General features: G+C 41.1%; 2 protein-coding genes across 3 annotated transcripts in view; one reads left to right on the top strand and one right to left on the bottom strand.

Annotated features, from left to right (window-relative positions):
• The window catches only part of LOC136013980 (protein NPAT), a 28074-nt gene extending 19175 nt beyond the window's left edge, over positions 1-8899 (bottom strand). For both annotated transcript variants that reach the window (XM_065678646.1, XM_065678647.1), the window contains exons 1-3: positions 8735-8899; positions 4555-4673; positions 765-825 (exon numbers count right to left, since the gene is read on the bottom strand). In XM_065678646.1, coding sequence (XP_065534718.1) covers positions 765-825; positions 4555-4673; positions 8735-8771 — 217 coding nt within the window. In that variant the 5' untranslated portion in view covers positions 8772-8899. The remainder of the gene's footprint in view (positions 1-764; positions 826-4554; positions 4674-8734) is intronic.
• Positions 8900-8920: 21 nt separating this feature from the next.
• Positions 8921-18976, top strand: part of ATM (ATM serine/threonine kinase) — a 63133-nt gene continuing 53077 nt past the window's right edge. The window contains exons 1-9 of the mRNA XM_065678645.1: positions 8921-9057; positions 11094-11195; positions 11281-11393; positions 12633-12778; positions 13215-13379; positions 15950-16115; positions 16400-16638; positions 17476-17639; positions 18019-18188. Coding sequence (XP_065534717.1) covers positions 11124-11195; positions 11281-11393; positions 12633-12778; positions 13215-13379; positions 15950-16115; positions 16400-16638; positions 17476-17639; positions 18019-18188 — 1235 coding nt within the window. The 5' untranslated portion in view covers positions 8921-9057; positions 11094-11123. The remainder of the gene's footprint in view (positions 9058-11093; positions 11196-11280; positions 11394-12632; positions 12779-13214; positions 13380-15949; positions 16116-16399; positions 16639-17475; positions 17640-18018; positions 18189-18976) is intronic.

Here is an 18976-nt window from a genome sequence, read left to right as displayed (position 1 = left end):
TAGACTTGGAAACATTTAGAAGCTCAGTAACTGCTTTTAAAACCAGGAAACACTCTAACTCCACCTCAATATTCATACAAAATAGTAAGTTATTCTGAAATTATTTTAGTTAGTTTAAAAACAAGACAAGAAACATTTCACACCATAGTACTCTTCCTGGTTATATCACAGAATATCTCAAGTTGGATCCATAAAGATCATTGAGTCCAACCTCTGGCTCCTTGCAGGATTACTAACTAAACCTAAACCATATGACTAAGAGCATTGTCCAGATGCTCCCTGAATTCTGACAGGCTTGGTCCCATGACCTCTTCCCTGGGGAGCCTGTTCCAGTGACTAACGGTTCTCTCAGTGAAGAATCTTTTCCTAATGGTCAGTCTGAACTTCCTCTGATGCAGCTTCATTCTGTTTCCATATGTCCTATTGCTGGTCACCAGAGAGGAGATCAGCATCTCCCCCTCCTATTTATAAACAGTACAATTTTACAAGCTGTCGTGATTTAAACCGAGCCACACAGCTCGTCCACTCACTCCCCCCCCATAAGGGGAGCCCCCACAAGCATAAACCCATACCATTTGCACACTTTATTACATCTTTGTACTTCACTACCTTGGAAGTTCTGCTCAAATTTGAAGTGAAAATATATGGTGTGTGCTGAAGTGAAAATATATGTCCATGTATAGGTGAAGATGTTGCCTATTCATCAAGGAGTTCGCAACAGATCAATAAGAAAAATAAACCAAAATCTCATTTTCAAGGCTTACCTTTTGTTTTCATGGCTACGTATTCATTAAGAATAGTCGTCAAGTTTTTTCCACACAGGGACTGGAAAAAAAATACTGGTCTTAGAACCTTTACTTGTAACTCATACTTCATTTGCTGTACCACATTATATTTAAGCCGCTCATTAGAATACTACACCCTGCTGACACTCAGCACAGAAACTGTAATTTATGCTGGTCTCAAGCTAGGCAGAGGGCAACCTACAGAACAAAATGCCATTATGAACACAGAATCTGAAGTGCTGCATCTCATTACACAAGACTGATACAGCAGTTAGAGCTGCATGACCTGGTAAAGCATTTAGAGCTGCATGACCTCCACTCACCTCTGCTGTTAAGAATAAACCCCCAAAATAAGATGATGAACAGCTGTAACAGAATAATGAGCTTGTATCATCCTGGAGCACAACATGTGTTAAGATGCAAACATGACGAGAACTTCTGTCTAGTGTAAAATTCTTAAAAGTCACACACAGAACTAACTTACCTATCATATTTACTTGTTCTGCTAGTGAGAATATTTTCTTAAGAATCCAGGTAATTAGTTTACATTTGTTTTTTCTAATTTTTGGTGGCCATGGCTCAGTTAGCCATTTCCAACTCCCAAAGTACACTAAAAAGTTGTAAATGAAGCAAGTTGCCCAGGGAGGTTGTGAGTGCTCCATCCCTGGCAGTGTTCAAGGCCAGGTTGGATGAAGCCTTGGGTGGGATGGTTTAGTGTGAGGTGTCCCTGCCCATGGCAGGGGGGTTGGAACTAGATGATCTTCAGGTCCTTTCCAACCCTAACTATTCTATGATTCTATGATTCTAAGTTCAGTGGCCTGTTCTGAATAAATGCATCAAAACCTTGGATCTCAGAGGTGGTTTCCACAAATTCTGAACACTGTGGACAAAATCCCAGATTATATATTTAGCTGGTATATTAGAGGACTGAAACTGAAACCAGTAAGAAGATGCACTCATAAACATTAAAAAGTTGATACTTAACAATATCTAAGCCCTGTAATATGCACACTGTATTAAATCCCATTCTGTATATATTAAAAATATATAGTAGAATATAAAGTATCTAATTACCCTGTAGCAGGATGCATTTATGCACATACATAGATACACTCTGTATTTATGCAAACCCAAAGCTCCACGTATCACCTGGGACAAAGCAGATGATAGAATGATAGAATAGTTAGGGCTGGAAAGGACCTTAAGATCATCGAGTTCCAACACACCTACCATGGACAGGGACATCTCCCACTAAACCATACCACCCAGGGCTTTATACAACCTGGCCTTGAACACCGCCAGCGATGGAGCACTCACAACTTCCCTGGGCAACCCGTTCCAGTGCCTCACCATCCTCACAGTAAAGAATTTCTTCCTTATATCCAATCTAAACTTTCCCTGTTGAAGTTTTAACCCGTTACCCCTTGTTCTGTCACTACAGTCCCTGCCAAAGAGTCCCTCCCCAGCATCTCTATGGGCCCCCTTCAGATACTGGAAGGCTTCTATGAGGTCTCCAAGCAGCTTTCTCTTCTCCAGGCTGAACAGCCCCAACTTTCTCAGCCTGTCTTCATATGGGAGATGCTCCAGTCCCCTGATCATCCTCATGGCCCTCCTCTGGACTTGTTCCAACAGTTCCATGTCCTTTTTATGTTGAGGACACCAGAACTGCACACAATACTCCAAGTGAGGTCTCACGAGAGCAGAGGGGCAGGATCACCTCTTTTGACCTGCTGGTCATGCTTTTTTTGATGCAGCTCAGGATATGGCTGGCTTTCTGGGCTGCGAGCGCACACTGAAGCCGGCTCATGTTCATTTTCTCATTGACCAACACCCCCAAGTCCTTCTCCGCAGGGCTGCTCTGAATCTCTTCTTTGCTCAATCTGTAGCTGTGCCTGGGATTGCTCCAACCCAGGTGTAGGACCTTGCACTTGTCATGGTTAAAATTCATGAGGTTGGCATCAGCCCACCTTATAAGTGTGTCAAGGTCCCTCTGGATGGCATCCCTTCCCTCCAGCATATCAACTGAACCACACAGCTTGGTGTCATTGGTAAGCTTGCTGAGGGCACACTCAATCCCACTGTCCATGTCACCAACAAAGATGTTGAACAAGACTGGTCCCAACACCGATCCCTGAGGGACACCACTCATTACTGGTCTCCAGCTGGACATCGAGCCATTGACCACAACTCTTTGCGTGTGGCCATCCAGCCATTTCTTTATCCACCGAGTGGTCCACCTATCAAATTGATGTCTCTCCAATTTTGAGAGAAGGATGTTGTGTCAAATGCTTTGCACAAGTCCAGGTAGATGACATCAACTGCTCTACCCCTTTCCACCTGTTCTGTAGCCCCATCATAGAAGGCCACCAAATTGGTCAGGCAGGATTTCCCCTTAGTGAAGCCATGCTGGCTGTCACCAAGCATCTTGTTGTTTTTCATGTGCCTTAGCATGCCTTCCAGGAGAATGTGCTCCAAGATTTTGCCAGGCACAGAGGTGAGACTGACTGGTCTGTATTTCTCCAGGTCATCTGTTTTCCCCTTCTTGAAAATGGGGGTTATATTTCCCTTTTTCCAGTCGTCAGGAACTTCACCTGACTGCCATGATTTTTCAAATATGATGGCCAGTGGCTCAGCAACTTCATTCGCCAGCTTCTTCAGGACCCGTGGATGGATTTCATCACATCCCATGGACTTCTGTACCTTCAGGTTTTTAAGATGGTCTCGAACCACATCCTCTCCTACAGTGGGCCCAAGGTCTTCATTCTCACAGTCCCTGCATCTGCCTTCCAAGACTTGGTTGGTGTGGTCAGAACATTTGCCAGTGAAGACTGAGGCAAAGAAGTCATTGAGAACCTCAGCCTTCCCCAAATCCCGTGTAGCCAGTTCTCCCGATAGCTTCCGGAGTGGGGCTACGGTGTCCCTAGTTCATTTTTTATTCGCTACATACCTAAAGAATCCCTTCCTGTTATCTTTCACATTCCTAGCCAAGTTTAATTCTAACTGGGCCTTAGCTTTCCTAAGCTGGTCCCTAGTTTCCTGGACAACATCCCTGTATTCTTCCCAGGCCGCCTGTCCTTGCTTCCACCTATTATAAACCTCTTTTTCCCTTTGAATTTTTCTCAGCAGCTACTTGTCCATCTAAGGAGGTCTCCTGGCCCTCCTGCTACACTTCATTCTAGTTGGGATGCAACACTCCTGAGCTTGGAGCAGGTGATCCTTGAGTATCAACCAGCAGTCTTGGGCCTCCCTGCCCTCTAGGGCTATATCCCATGGAACCTTACTAAGCAGGCTCCTGAAGATGATACTGATCAGAGAGGAAGCTGAACTGAAACCATTTTTGTCAACAAAATTTGGTACCCTAAGATAAAGCCGAGTTATCTTACCTCAATATTTAATATGTACTTGAAATGGATGTCTAGGTTAGAAAAGCGATCTCTAATAAATTACAAGAGTAGCCCTGAAATCAATAAAACCATCGCGACACCCTTCCATAAATCAACCTCAAAGCTATAAAGCAGACCAAATGTAACATAGTGAAACCAATTTGCATATTTTACACTTAAATGCTTCTTAGTAAGATTAAAAACTAGAAACCAAGTAACTGCTAATACCACAGGATGAAAAAAAAATAAACCAAAACCCAGAGGGCATGACCTAACTAAAAAATTTAAGCAGCATTTGAGAAATACTTGTTACACTGAGGTATCTCAATTTTCTTTCCCATGGATGCAAGACAATTTAACTTTCTGCTTTGCAAATACAAACTCACCAGCAAGCAGGCTGGAATAAACCCATCCTCTGTACAGTGCTCTGCATATTCTTTCAAATCTGAGCTTTCCAAAATAAATTCACGGCAGGTAGCCAGAAGTTTTTCTTGTTGTAAATACCCTGCAAGAAATCAGATGGAAAATTTTGCTATTTTTTTCACTACTCCTGCTCAATAGGTATCAAAGCATTAACACAACCAGCTGCATACAGCGCTGAAATAAGATTTGTATGTTGGACAAGGATAGGGAGGTTATTTTCAAAAAAGATACATCTTTCAAAATATTTCTGTAATAGTTAAAATCAGAAAGAGCACAAATATATTAGTGATACCACACAGGATTTACAATCTCTCCAAGACTGGAAGTGAGGCAACATGAAAAATTTCTGATTGATTTTAGCACAAACAATACTGTACAGACAAGAAAATGAAAGTTCTTGGCTCAGGAGGCTGACAAACCAACCCTTGCACAGGCTGAACAACTCAGTGTGATAATTAAATGGAATTCTCTAACATTCTATTAATGAAGTGCATTGCTATGTAAGAATAGCTCTCCACACATCCTCCTGTTTCAAAACAAGTAAAACCTGTGCAGTTGTTACAACAGTGTGTAAGATTTATTAAAAAAAAAGGCATTGTGCAAAATTAATAACAGCAAAATGTTTCCCCCCACTTAACTGTAATTTTCATTTCAAATAGACGTACCAGCTGGAACTTGTGCTCTGCACACACCCCAGGACTCATAACTTACCTTAACAGGACATACACTGAAAAAATTTACTTTTCCAAAATTCCATTCCTCAGCAAATATGTTCTGCTTAATCAAACTTTTTAAGACCTGCTTTAATCTTCAAATACTCTAAACATTAAAAGATAGAAATAGACCAATCTGCATGAAGGATTCTAGAACAAAGAACCACAAAAGAAAATGTCTCTTCTTTTTTGCTTGTAGCAGAACTTAACATGCAATGTTTTAAAGAGAGGATAAAATATGTGCCTAATTATACAATGCAGGATACATACACATCAGTGTATCTATTTCAGTGGAGCCCCAGAATGATCCCCGTCAGTTCAGGAATGCCTATAGGAAAATGTAGCATTAAGTCTCTATGAAGAGAAATACCCTTCAGCAGATAACAAGCATAGCTGGAAAAAGCAGATCATATTTCAGACACATAAGCCCTTGTTCAGATCTTCAACAAATACGCAAACTTGAAAGTTAAACACAGTTTGGGATTAACTACTGTGAGTTTAATCACAGTGTATGAGCTGACCTATCTGACACAAAGCATTTGTGGTACCTGTGGAAAAGGAAGGGCTATCCTATTTAATTATTCAAATACATTTTGCTATAAAACTCTCAGGCCACAAATTGCTGGAAGCTGAAAGGGTGTTTAGGGAAAACACAATTATATGCCAGTTTTATGCTTATCCACCATCCATTGCTGCCCAGGATGGGAGATGGGGTGTTAGGCTAGGTAAAGCTTTCATCTGTGTTGGTGTCATGGTTTTGACACACTGTCAGATCTGTCGTTATCTCAGCGTTTTGCTGGGTGTCACAAAGGACTGTCCTGGTTTAAGCCCAGCCAGTAACTCATAACCACACAGCTGCTCTCTCACTCCGCCCCTTCTTCCATTCACCCTCCAGGCAGGATGGAGGAAAAATCGAAAGAATGTAAACCCCACAGGGTGAGATAAGAACACTAGAGTATAATACAAAACTACTACTACTAGTAATGATAAGGGAAATAACACGTGGAAAGAAAATAAAACTAAAAAGGGAAGGGAAAAAAACCCCAACAATAAAGCTGGTTTACAACAAGTGATGCACAGTACAGTTGCTCACCACCCGCTGACCAATACCCAGACCCAACCCAAGCAGTGATCCGGGCCTTCTGGGTGACTCCCTCCAGTTTACATACTGGGCATGACATGCTGTGGTATGGAATACCCCTTTGGCCAGTTTGGGTCAGGTGTCCTGTCTCTGTTCCCTCCCGGCTTCTCATTCCCCTCCTCACTGGCAGAGCATGAGAGACTGAAAAGTCCTTGATTAGAGTAAGCTCTACTGTGCAACAACTAAAACATTGGTGTGTTATCAGCATTGTTCTCAGACTGAAGCCAAACACAGCACTGCACCAGCTACTAAGAAAGAGAAAAATAACTGTTACAGCTGAAACCAGGACAATTGGTACAGCTTTCTTACAGTCAAGCTCAAGTAGACACTTACGTAGCCTTGCAAGTTTTCTTTCTTGAACCTGCTACTACAGTATTCCAAGGCATGACCAAATGCTTGCATACAGGGAAATTCAGCACATACACTAACTTCTTGCAAAATAAGGCATCTCCAAGCTTAAAAATGCCTAAATTAAGATCTGTGCAACTGAACTCCTGTGCACACACTGTATAATGGCATAGCCGTACACAATGTTTAATGTCACCAAAACCAAATTAAGGGCACAAAAGGCATAGTACCTTCTGAACTATCTTAAGAAATGTAATGACACACATCTAACTCGTAGTACACATTCACTTTTGTAGTAATTAGAAAAAGATATATTTTCTTATGTATTTTTCTATGGGTGAGCTCATCACATTTTAGTTTTGTTTGTTAAACCAATATTCATCAACCTTCACAGGACCAGAAAGACTATATAGAGAGGGAAAAAAAAATTAAAACAAAAAGGAAGAATTGTTGCACTGGGAATGCTGTTTATCCACCCAAATTCAAAGATGCTTCATAGAAAAGGAATCCCTGTCAGAAGACAGAAAGAGCTACAGTGAATATCCTGGTCTACAACCTTAAATGCTTAGATAGAAGCATTTATAGAATAGAATACAAGCTTGATAGACATGATACACACACCATGCCACCACAGAAACAAGATAGGACGGATCATCCTTAGGACGCTAAATGTTGCTCAGTTGTATAAAGTCCCTGGTAAGCATGTGAGCAAGGTTTTCTACCCAGATACCTGTAACTTAGCCCCATTTTTAACAGAAAAGTACAGCAAGATACCTCCCTTTTATGATTTTAAATGTTCTTTTAAAACACATGGGGTTTCTAATAATCCTTTGTTACTTCATAATAATAAAATCATCATACCTCTTACTAGCCTTGCTTCTCAAGACAGTAGCAAGAAACACTTCAGGTAATATTTAAAACTAAAATGTGCCAGTGGAATGCTGAAGACAAGATACAGTCTTAATGGCTTTGTATTCAAAAACATGTGAACAACAGAAAACCAAATCTCAACGCAAGCTGCCAGGAAATCCTGGCAACCTGTGCCAAAAGGTCCCGACAGATCACAGAATGGTTTGGGTTGGAAGGAACCATCCAGTTTCAACCTCCCTGCTATGGGTGCAGGCACCTTTCACTAGAGCAGGTTGCTCCAAGCCCCATCCAAACTAGCCTTGAACACTGATTCTCTGGGCAACCTGTGCCAGGGCCTCACCACCCTCACAGTAAAGAATGTCCTCCTAATATCTAATCTGAATTTCCTCTCTTCCAGTTTAAATCCATTCCCCCTTGTTCTGTCACTACACGCCCCTGTAAAAAAATCTCTTTCCAGATTTCTTGTAGGCCCCTTTAGGTACTGGAAGCTGCTCTACGGTTTCCCTGGAGCCTTTTCTTCTCCAGGCTGAAAGGCCCAGCCCTCTCAGCCTGTCTTCATAAAAGATGTTTTGGCTCACCCTTGTATCCCTCCTGGAATCGTATACTTTTAACAGCTCCTTCACCAGACAGCTGTCTGTCCGGGGACACCAGAGACCACCACATTCTCGTGGAGTCACAGCTGGGGAGCAGTTACCGCCGGGCGGACTTCCCTGCGCCCGGAGCGGCTCCGGAGGCCCCAAGGCCCCTCAAGACCGAGCTGCGTTTTCTTCCCGCTGGAGACCAGGCCGGAGGAGCGAGGGGGGCAGCCCAGAGACCGCTGCCATGGGCCTACGCCTCGGAGACAGAAGCAACGACAACCCCTGCCCAGGGGAGCCGATCACGGCGCGGTCGAGGGTCAAGGGCGTAGGGGCTCCGTGCTCCTGGCCGCGCCGAGGGCGCTACGGGCGGCTGACAGTCCCCAGCGGAGACCCCGTGGCGCGGCCGCCGCCTGCCCCCACCCCGGGAGACCCGCCGCGTCTCAGCGGCGAGAGGCGGCCCCGCCCGCCCTCACTGGCTCACCCCTTCACTCACCCAGCACCAGCCGGGCCACGTCGGACGGCAGCAGCATGGCCCGAGGCGGCAGCGAGAACGGGGACAGGCGGGAGGCAGCGGAACGCAGCTCCGAGAAGGCACAACTCAGCCGCCCCGCCACCGAGGCGAAGGCGCGGAAACTGCCAGCTAGCGCCAGCCCAGCTCCTTCCGCCGGAACTTGCCGCTGCCGCTCATCCACTTCCAGGTCCGCCCGCAGCCGCCGGTGTGCGTGCACGCTGCTGGGAGGAGAGGGGGACCCGCAGCGCAGCCGCGGGCGCCCGTTCCACCCAGCCGGCTCCCACCGCCCCCAGGCCCGCTCGGAGGTGGGCCCGCTCCTATTCCCCTTTTCCGACCTGCACCGGGTTGCGGCGGCTGCTCAGCCTCCGCTTCCCTTGCCCGGGTTGGAGCCCTCCCGGGTGGTGAGCCCAGCTCCGCCGCTCTTGGCCAGCTGAGGTGACGGGCCCGGGCTCAGCCCAGCGGCCGTCGTGCCGCTGTTTGGGGGGTGGCCGCCCCGGCTACGCCCGCGGGGACCTCACGCCTGCTGCGGGGGTACCGGAGCGGGAGGTCGCCGTTGGTGTAACGCCCCGTGCGCTGGCGCGGGAGCATCTCGGGGCGGGGGGGCGGAATGCCTGTGGAGCAGTGATTTATGCACGCCTGATGTGTGCCCACCTTGGCCGATGTAGCCTTTACCACGAGGTGAAGGTGGTCATAATGGGTAGTTGGAAAACTATGTAACTAGTAAGAGAAACAGTAGAGGGATTCAGTATTAGGAATTTTTCGCTGTTGTTATTATGCCTGTTGAAATGCTCTTAAGTATGAACTAGAGGGCTAACATCTTCCTGTTTGATACCCAGACCCTACAACATAAAACCCATGTTGCTACAGTTCTTGGTCCACCATTTTTCAGCCCATCAGCTTTTTAGACACTGTTAGTGTTAAAATGTTACTTCCTCTTTTCAGTTTCTCTTTCAGCAAAAGCATCAAGTTTAATTTCATAATTTAAATGAGTTAGCTGTACTGAACAGCCAGCCTTCCTGCTTACGTTTTATTTTCATACATACCTATTAGCCAATGTATCTCTTGATCATGCTTAGTCCCAGCCAGATCTTGACAGAAGCCAAAAGCAATAAATAAAAGGCAGTAGATACTTCAGGTTTTGCTTGTGTAAGTGTCTGGTTTTTATATTCACACTGAAGTGCTCAAGGTGCAGTGCTGTGTATCATGAATGCCCATTCTCAGTCACTTACTGAAGCCTCAGCAGCATGTGCTTGGAGTTACTTTGAGTTTGTCTTTTTCTGACAGAGTTTCTCTTGGGTCTGCTTTAAAGGTGTAAAAGGAGAAGCCTGAAAATTGTGTACAATGTCACTGTTGTGTTCTGCATCAGCATAACTCTATGTAAACTAGAAATGCAGGATCTAGCTAATTCCAACCTCTGTTGAAGAAGATGAGGCATAATTTTAAGTGGCTATAGAAGTAAAAGGTTGTTTTCTCTTATGATTGATACTTGAGCATTCTTTGACATGTTGAGTCCAGAGGGATTTGTCAATGTGGTAGTGCATTTCTATAAAAATGTGGGGTATGAGAGAGGAAGAGTTTTCAAAGTGCTACCTTCTCCTGGCAGCATGAGGTTGACACGGGTAGTGATAACAGCTGGCTGTTTCCCTGAGTGTGTTCAGCTCTGTGTCATTTGAATCTTCATAAAATTTCACTCCATACTGCCTGGCCAACTCTACTCTTACCACTCAGAAAAAGGGAAGAAGTCATGTGAGGGGGGTGTCTGCTGTTATTCTTTGACCATTGCATTTGGGAATAGGTTATATTCTTGCCGTGAGATTTTGCTTCAGTCTTGTGATCAATAAGACTAACCCAGATATGAATGAGATTTTCAGTGAAATGGCACTGTGGTTGTCTTTGATTCTGGAGGGAAGACCTTTTAACAGTCTGCCAGAACCTAAAGGGGCCTACAAGAAACGCTAAGGGGGACTTTTTACATGGGCATGTAATGACAGAACAAGGGGGAATGGCTTTAAACTGAACACAGGTAGTTTTAGATTGGATACAAGGAAGAAATTCTTCCCTGCAAGGGTGCTGAGACACTGGCACGGGTTCCCCAGAGAAGCTGTGACTGCCCCATCCCTGGCAGTGTTCAAGTCCAGGCTGGATGGGGCTTAGAGCAACCTGCTCTAGTGGAAGGTGTCCCTGCCCATGGCAGGGGTTGGAACTGATGAGCTTTAAGCTCCCTTCCAAGCAAAAGCATTCTATAATTTTAAATATATCCCATTGCCATTTCTTTGACTGGTTGACTTGGCTCTGTATAAAATAAAATAATTACTGTTTTATCATTTCCTTCTCTTTGCAGATACAAATGACCCTTCTGTTAAACTGAACCATGAGTCTTGCATTACACAATCTGCTTGTTTGTTGTCGTCGTCTTGAAAATGAGAAAGCTGTGGAGCGAAGGGTAGCAAGTTTTCTTTTAGTGTATGTGCCTCAATTGGCAGTGAAGAGAATCATTAATAATTCTTTTTCTTGAAATACATTTTCAGAAGGAAATTGAAAATTTCAAGCGACTTCTCCGTGATTCTGAAACAGTTCTCCAGCTGGACCGGAATTCTGATTCTAAACACGGAAAGCAGCTCAACTGGGATGCTGTATTTAGGTAGTTTCCTTTGTTTTTTTTCCTTTGTGAATGGTTGCAGTTTTCTTACTTGAAACATCATTCTTTTGTTTATTGGGCCTTTTTTAATGCTGATCTTTCTACAGGTTGATTTAGTCTTCTTGTCAGCTTGTAAACAAGAAGTGACTTATGTTAGTCTCTGAAGGAAGTAAATTTAAAATAGCCAAAATGCAACACATGCAGAAAACTGCTGGGAAACTGATCATTAATTAGGTGGTTGTTTTTTCTTGCAAAAAATAATAATTGCTTTCTTTTATCGAAAATTATCCTCTGCATCTTATTTTCAATGTATAGTTCATATGTAGATTATAGATAGCTCATTAGGATGTTTTGTGTTCCTGAGTTCTTCACAATACAGTAGAAGGAGTGTGGCTTGTGAATTAAAGAAGCTGGGCTGAGGTTTGTAGAGGCCCTTTTTTTGTATAATCTGCTTTAGGCGCACTGTGAGATTGGACTGAGCATTTGTACAGTCTGCTCTTAGAGCAAGTGGGACCAGTGTTAAATATGTTAAAAGTGCCTCTGAAGTGTTAGCTTTCATAGGCTGGTGTCTGGTCAGCTTTCCATTATGTTTTTAATTGCTCAGCATTGGAGTAGTTCTTGTTTCGTAGCTGTACCAGTAATATCACAAGAGGTATTTGATAAATTTTATATGTTTCTTTTGAGATGGCCAGAAATACATTAGAAATACATAGGAGGAATACAGAAATACAGATTCTAAACTGAATATAAATAGAAGGCCAGAAAATTGACAGTAATTGCTAGCGACAAAGCCAGTGAAAAGTTTAATCTATTTTTAGATCTAAAATGTAATCATGTTAACTTTTAACAATAGTGAAATAGGACTTGGAAGTTTTTCCCCAGTAAAAACAGTGAGGAATACTTCTTACTGTTTTGTTGTACAATGTTGCAGCTTAAATAGGAAGACTTGTCATTGGGTTTTTTTTTTCCCTAATTATAAATTGTATGTTTAGCATTATACAAAGTTTAAAGGAAAATTTGTTTTCTATCAAAGGTGCTTCTGGATTTGTTTAGAATTTACAGCTCCTTTAATAGATTATTTCTGTCATTCTAAAACTGTAATATATTTCAGTTTGTTTTAGTCCTTGATATTTAGAATTGTGAGAAGAACAAGCACTGACAGTCTAGGCTAAAACTGTAATTACCTATTTTGCTTTAGTCATAAATGTGCAGATACTTAATTAATCTCTTTTATTTTTGAAGTGTCTTGCAGAAGTATTTCCAGAAAGAAATGAAAAACCTTCAGCTGACCAAACCAAATGCATCTGCTTCAACCCAAACTACCAGACAGAAAAAAATGCAAGAAGTTGGAAGCTTGGTCAAATATTTAATCAGATGTGCTAATAAAAGTCAGTAACATCTGTTCATATGGAATTACTGTTTTGTTTTGGTGCTTTGTTTTCAACTTTGAGTTTTTACTCTGATGCAAGTTACCAGGGTAGGGTTCATCTTGCTCACTTCCAGGTGTTCACAATTTAAGTATCTTGATGTGAATCAGTCCTTTGTGCTCTTTCTCTGTCCTTGTTGATGTTCACAGTGCCTTTTTCTAATTATTCAATGGGTATATAACTGATGTGTCTTCTCATAAGTAATTTATTCCTTAGAAACTATTTAAGATGATTCCAAAGAGAACTGTTTCTGAACTGTTGAGTGGTTTTTTTAATTATAATTTTTAAATAAACATTTACTAATAATTTGATACACTTATTTTACACTTTATTTGGAACTCAGATTTATTAGGTACACTTTGGGTTAATTACAGTCTCACGTTCTTTCTTCGTATAGGAGGACCCAGGCTGAAATGTCAGGAGCTTCTGGTTTATGTGCTGGAAATTATAAGAGATCCAACAAGTTGTGCTGCATTTGGATCTGATTGTAGTAGTATACTCCTAAAAGATATTCTCTCAGTAAGGAAATATTGGTGTGAGATATCCCAGAAGCAGTGGTCAGGTAACATTTTTAAGCCTACTACAAATGTCTTTTCCTATTACAGAAGCATGATTAGGTGCATTTTATTTTCTTTATGCCTTGTTGTGTGAGGTGCTGCACAAAAGGTGGACTAAAAAAGTGTCAGCCTTGTAAGCTTACAGTTGAATTAAAGCAGCAAAGGTTAGGATTTGATGTTTTTCTTTCTGCATACTGTTTGCCTATTGCTTGCTGAAGCATATGTGCTCATATAGAATCAGGTTCTGTGAGTTAATATATGAACACATGGTCTCCACAGAGCTTAATATGTGTAACAAATCCATGGAATGTGTGCGCTGCAGATACCCTCAATAAAACTGTATTGGTGTGCTCCTGTTCACAAGTTATTAGGTAGTGGCTGGTATAGTTTTGATAAAGTATTACTCTTGAATTTTATTATCAGAGTTTTGTTGGCTTACGAAGGTTCTAAAAAGCCTGTTGAGTCACTGTTGTTGTATGCACATATTTCATCTAAAAAAGAAAAGACAACCTAGAAAGCTTGAGATTTCAATAGATAAAAGCAGATTTAAAAGTTGAGTGATGACAATGCATGTAACCTGAACTGAATGGAAATACAGATAGGATTTTTCACTTTTCAGAGGATTGAATTTGACTCCAAGATACTTACCTTATTTATCACGGAAAATAATTTTTATGTATTTTGAATCATTTCATGTGTGCTAAGCTCTCAACTCATCTGTTTTTATTTGTTGATGGACTAGAACAGTAATTTGGAAAAAAAAAAGAAAGGTAATTAGAAGTTTTGCAGGCGTGTTTGCTGCATGTTGCAGGTACCATTTTGGAGAAAGTGTAGAAATACTGTATTTGCATGGCATAGTGCTGTAAAGTCAGTTTGAATTCCTGAAAAGCATTTTATGAGAACATACTTTGCTTTGTAGCTTGAGAAGCTGCTGAACTGCAGAATGGAAATAAAGCTGCAAAGAACTCAGAAGAGGGGCCTGGTGATACTGGGAATGAAAGGGGGGTTGGGGGGAGGGGGCAAAAAACCCTGCTGAAGGCTCGTAAAGCAGAGCAAATAAAATGAAACCATTCAGATTGAGTGATGTGGTTTGGTAGTTAGAGGGCCTGAGGGTGAGATCTCAGAAGTTAAAGAATTTGGTACCATTTGACCATGGATACAGCACTTGAAGTCTCAACTGCATAGGAAAGCTGCCTGTGACTAGGAGCCAGTGAGTGGGGTAAAAGACAAAGGGCTGTAAGCCTGCAGGTTGGCACAGGATGTGAAGGCAGGGACTGGTCAGATAGGGAGGCTGGAAGCTGGAGTTCAAAGCACTAAACAGGAAAGGCATTTGAAGAATTGGGTACTTGGGTAGAACTGATAGTAGGTGGGTAGGGAATGAGACAAGAAACCAGGGATGTTAAAGACATGTTGAAGAAGTCATAGAAGGGAAGCTGAGTGTCACAGGAAGGATACATGCAGATTACATGAGGAGCCTATGAGAGTTACTGTGTGGCAGTTAGGTAGGTTAGGAACACGGAAGTTAGCTGAATCTGTGTATGGATGGAAGCTGGAAGTGTGACAGAAGAAATGTTGACATTAGATCTTAAGGGGCACAGTTGAATTCAGTTACAGAACTGAGGCTGGACTAAAGGTCGTAAATCTAGAGGAAGTCAGACTTAAATCCATTAACTGAAACAAGCTGTTTTTATTAAAGGAGAGATATATGAGCTTTGTAAAGGTTATCATAACCTTTTTTAGCAATTCCACCTTGTTTATAATTCTTGGAATACAGTGGAGAAGTCTGTTTTTTACTTACAGAATCAGTGATCTGGTGCAGGAGTTGAGAGTAAGAACATGGATTCCAGTTCTTGGCCAAGTTAGATAAGCAAGTACTAATTTCACAAGGCGCTCTTATCTGCTGGAAATTCTGAGCTTCTGAATGTTGATAGTCGTATTTGTAAAAATTATGACAAGCTGTCATATTGGCTGCATCATCAAAGGAGTCTTGTGAGGCCAGTAGAAGCTGAACTTAATCTTACTAAAAGAAACTGGAAGCTGGGTGAATTTCCATGTAATGGAAATACGGGGAGCCTCAGTTTCAACTGTTCTGATCTGTTTACGTACTCCTTTTACACCAAATTATTTGTTAGTGTATGTGTGGCTGTAAATTTCTTCCAAGTATTGTATTGTGTATTCTGCAGCAAATGGAGCCCACTGTGCCTGCTCTACTCGATGTAGAGTAGAAATTGAGCGTGGAAGTAGTTGTGCAAGTTGATCATGAGGCAATAGGTACTTTGCTCAATGTAACACAAAGCAGACTGTATCCCAGTTCAGAATGAATATAGCTTTACTTCCAGTGTAGACTACATGCTTTATTTCCCACACACACATTCCCCCTGCCCTGTTAACTTTTGTGAATAATGAAATGTAGCTCGATTCAGAATGATCATTTCTTTATATTTAATGCAATATTTTGCTTCAAGCATTTTTAATGTAATCCTCTGTAGTCTATATGTATATCTATATTTTCATATTTACAACATATTTACACATTACGTCATATATACTTTTTTTTTTCTTAATACATTTACAGAGTTGCTGGTCCTGTATGGCCAATTATACCTCAAACCTTCTGGGAAGATTAATAGAGTCTTGGTGGCTAGGATAATTCACACACTTGCAAGAGGGTACTGCTTCCAAACTGATGGGTTGAGTTCTGATATGCTTATCTTCTTTTCAAAAGCAATGCAGTGTGCAAGGTATGTTGCAAGTGCTCCTTTTGTATGCTAATACTTTTAAAGAATAACTCATTTTAAGTATTTGGGATAATACTTGTATAATAGCAGGTAATACTTCTTCAGGCATATTTTGTTCTGTCTTTGAACACCAATTTAATAAATTACAGAAAATATTAACTTCTGGATTTGGTGGGCAAATAATATCCTAAATATAGTTACTTGCTAGTATTTCTGCTTAAACAATTCCTGTGAAAAGAAATAAGATTATTTATTCTGGAAGTTTGAGTGTTAGGTTTATGTTGCAGGCAGGAGAAGAGTGCTGCAGGCCTGGATCATATTGTTGGAGCAATGAATATCTTCTGCAATAAGTTTGCTGTCAACTGTCGCATACGGATTTGTAAATTAGGGGAAGAAATTTTGCCTACAGTGCTTTATATATGGACTCAGTATAGACCAAAGGATTCCCTGAAGGAGACAATAATTGAGTTGTTTCGTTTCCAAGTTCATATTCATCATCCAAAGGGTGCAAAAACTCAGGGAAAAGGTACAGCAAAAGTTATTTGTTTTTTTTTTTTGAAGTTTTTTCTATCACTGTATGTGATTGTTTGAATTGTGCCAACTTTCTGAATTTTGATACTGAGTCTTGGAAACATTAATGGGAGTGATGATTACTTGACAGTAGTTTTATGCTATAGATTAATATTGAGTGAAAGTGAAAATGAGTTTTCAAATTGTATGCAGTAAGAGAATGTTAATTGTATTAATAACCTATAAGGGTTGGGGTTTAAATATTTTAAATCAAAAGGTGATTTTAATGGATCAAAGCACACAATATTTGGGGAAGGGAAAAAATGGTTTAGATTGTCACATGTGTTCATATCTTACGAGGTCTGTTTAAGCCTAAAAATTACTGCTATGGTCTAAGTCTGACTTACTGCATAAAATTTTTAACAGAAGATCACTCAGTAACTGTGCTTGTCTGTCATGGCCTATTTCAGTTACAGCATCTTTTTAAAGGTGTTGGTTTTTACTTTGTCTACAAATGGCAAAGAGTTTATAATCAGTCGGGATTTATCCACTGCGTATCATAGTAGTCTTTCCAGTTAGAAAAAGAACCGTTTATTACAAACTTTGTTCCTACCCTAATTACTTGTATACACTGATTAAATTCTCTTTAACCTTTTTCACTGTTTTATTCATTCTCCATTATAAGGCTTGTTTTGCATGTCTGCATTTGTTAAGTTTTTTGTGCTTTACTCTGATTTTGGCTGTACTTTGCATTGTCTAGGTAGGTGTGTATTTTGCATCATATAGGTACGTTTGCATATTGTATCAATACAATGTAGTACAGGTTATCTTTTCATTGATTTTGCATGTACAGGTGCATATGACTCAGCAAAATGGCAAAGTATCTTATATAACCTGTATGATCTGCTGGTGAATGAAATAAATCTCATCAGCAGTAGAGGAAAGTATTCTTCAGCTTCACGTAATATTGTTGTAAAGGAAAATCTGATTGAATTAATGGCTGATATTTGTCATCAGGTAACATTTTTATTTGAATATAAAGTTGACTATTTATCTTCTGTGTTGTATGTTTTACTTTTTTAAAGTAATAGGCTTTAGCATTTCCTCAGAATCATTTACTGATGTATTAGTACCTTTTGTCTGTGTTCTGCTGTGTTTAGTTATTAATTTTTGTGCAGTTTAGAAGTGTGTGGACTCCTGAATTATACTAGGTTTCACTAGTGTTGTTTATTAGACTATAAACAAAGGTTCTGTTGTAGTAAAGAATAATTCTGGTTGCCTCGTAAGAGGCCTTATGCACAGTAAAAAATGGACCAGTTTAGCTTGTCATTTCAGTTTTCCCTTAAATACTAAATTTTTTTTTATTTGCATACTTCTTAATTTCCCTTTATAAAAGGTTTTTACAGAGGATACCAAAGTTCTGGAAGTTACTCAGTCATATGCTGTTTCACAAAGAGAGCCCAATAATGAAACATTACCAAGCAAGCGCAGGAGGATTGAACTAGGCTGGGAGATAATTCGAGACAACCTGCAAAGATCCCAGAAGGATTTTGATGTCATACCTTGGTAATACCATCTTTACATGAAACAAATATCGCTATGGACATCTTGCTACGTTTACATACGTTCTGATCGTGCTTTCAGCTGAAGTGTCTGCTCATACAGACATAGATCTAAGCACTCAGGTTAAGTTATTACAGCATTTGGAAAGTAGTGAGTAGTGTTTGTGGCACTCTTGCTCTAAAAATTTTGTATCTTTGGTTTCCTAAGTAATAACACATGAGGTCTGGTAAACTGTGTGGTAGTGTATATTACCGCCTCTGATTTTTTTGCTCATCTCTTGTGCTAGATATTGCCATTCTTTATGTAAGTGTTGTGTATGTGATCCAGTTTTCAGTATTAGGAAATGAATGTGAGATTTACTGATTTCTTAAGCTGGCTGTGTCACAGGACAGCAACCATTAACAGTTTGGGCATTTTGGGCTGGTTCACACAGTTTGTCATAAAATCTGGCCTGAAAACTGTTGAAGGGCAAGGCCTAGCATCTTAGCATGGACCTTGATAGAGGGTTATTTTGTTTGATGAGGGTCTTCGGCTCTTGAGGTATAGCTACATATCTTCCACTGACTGCTGCAGGAGGATTCTGTAGCAGAGAGTTTGACAGGGAATCAAGCTAAAAGACCACAGCTAGACTTTTCCAGAACTAACCAGTTGTAGTCCTGAGCCCAAGAATGTTGATTTTTTAGCTACAATAGATTACGCCGGATGTTTTATTCCATTAGTGCTCCTTTCTGTCTTTCTGACTTTTCTTGGAAAACTGCTGTACAAGGCTCCAGAACAGTGCAGCTGCTTGT

Source organism: Lathamus discolor, chromosome 4 (assembly GCF_037157495.1).
Source record: "Lathamus discolor isolate bLatDis1 chromosome 4, bLatDis1.hap1, whole genome shotgun sequence".
Classification (NCBI taxonomy): Eukaryota; Metazoa; Chordata; class Aves; order Psittaciformes; family Psittacidae; genus Lathamus; species Lathamus discolor.
Note: the sequence above shows the minus strand (reverse complement) of the source record. Positions and strands in the feature narration are given on the sequence as shown.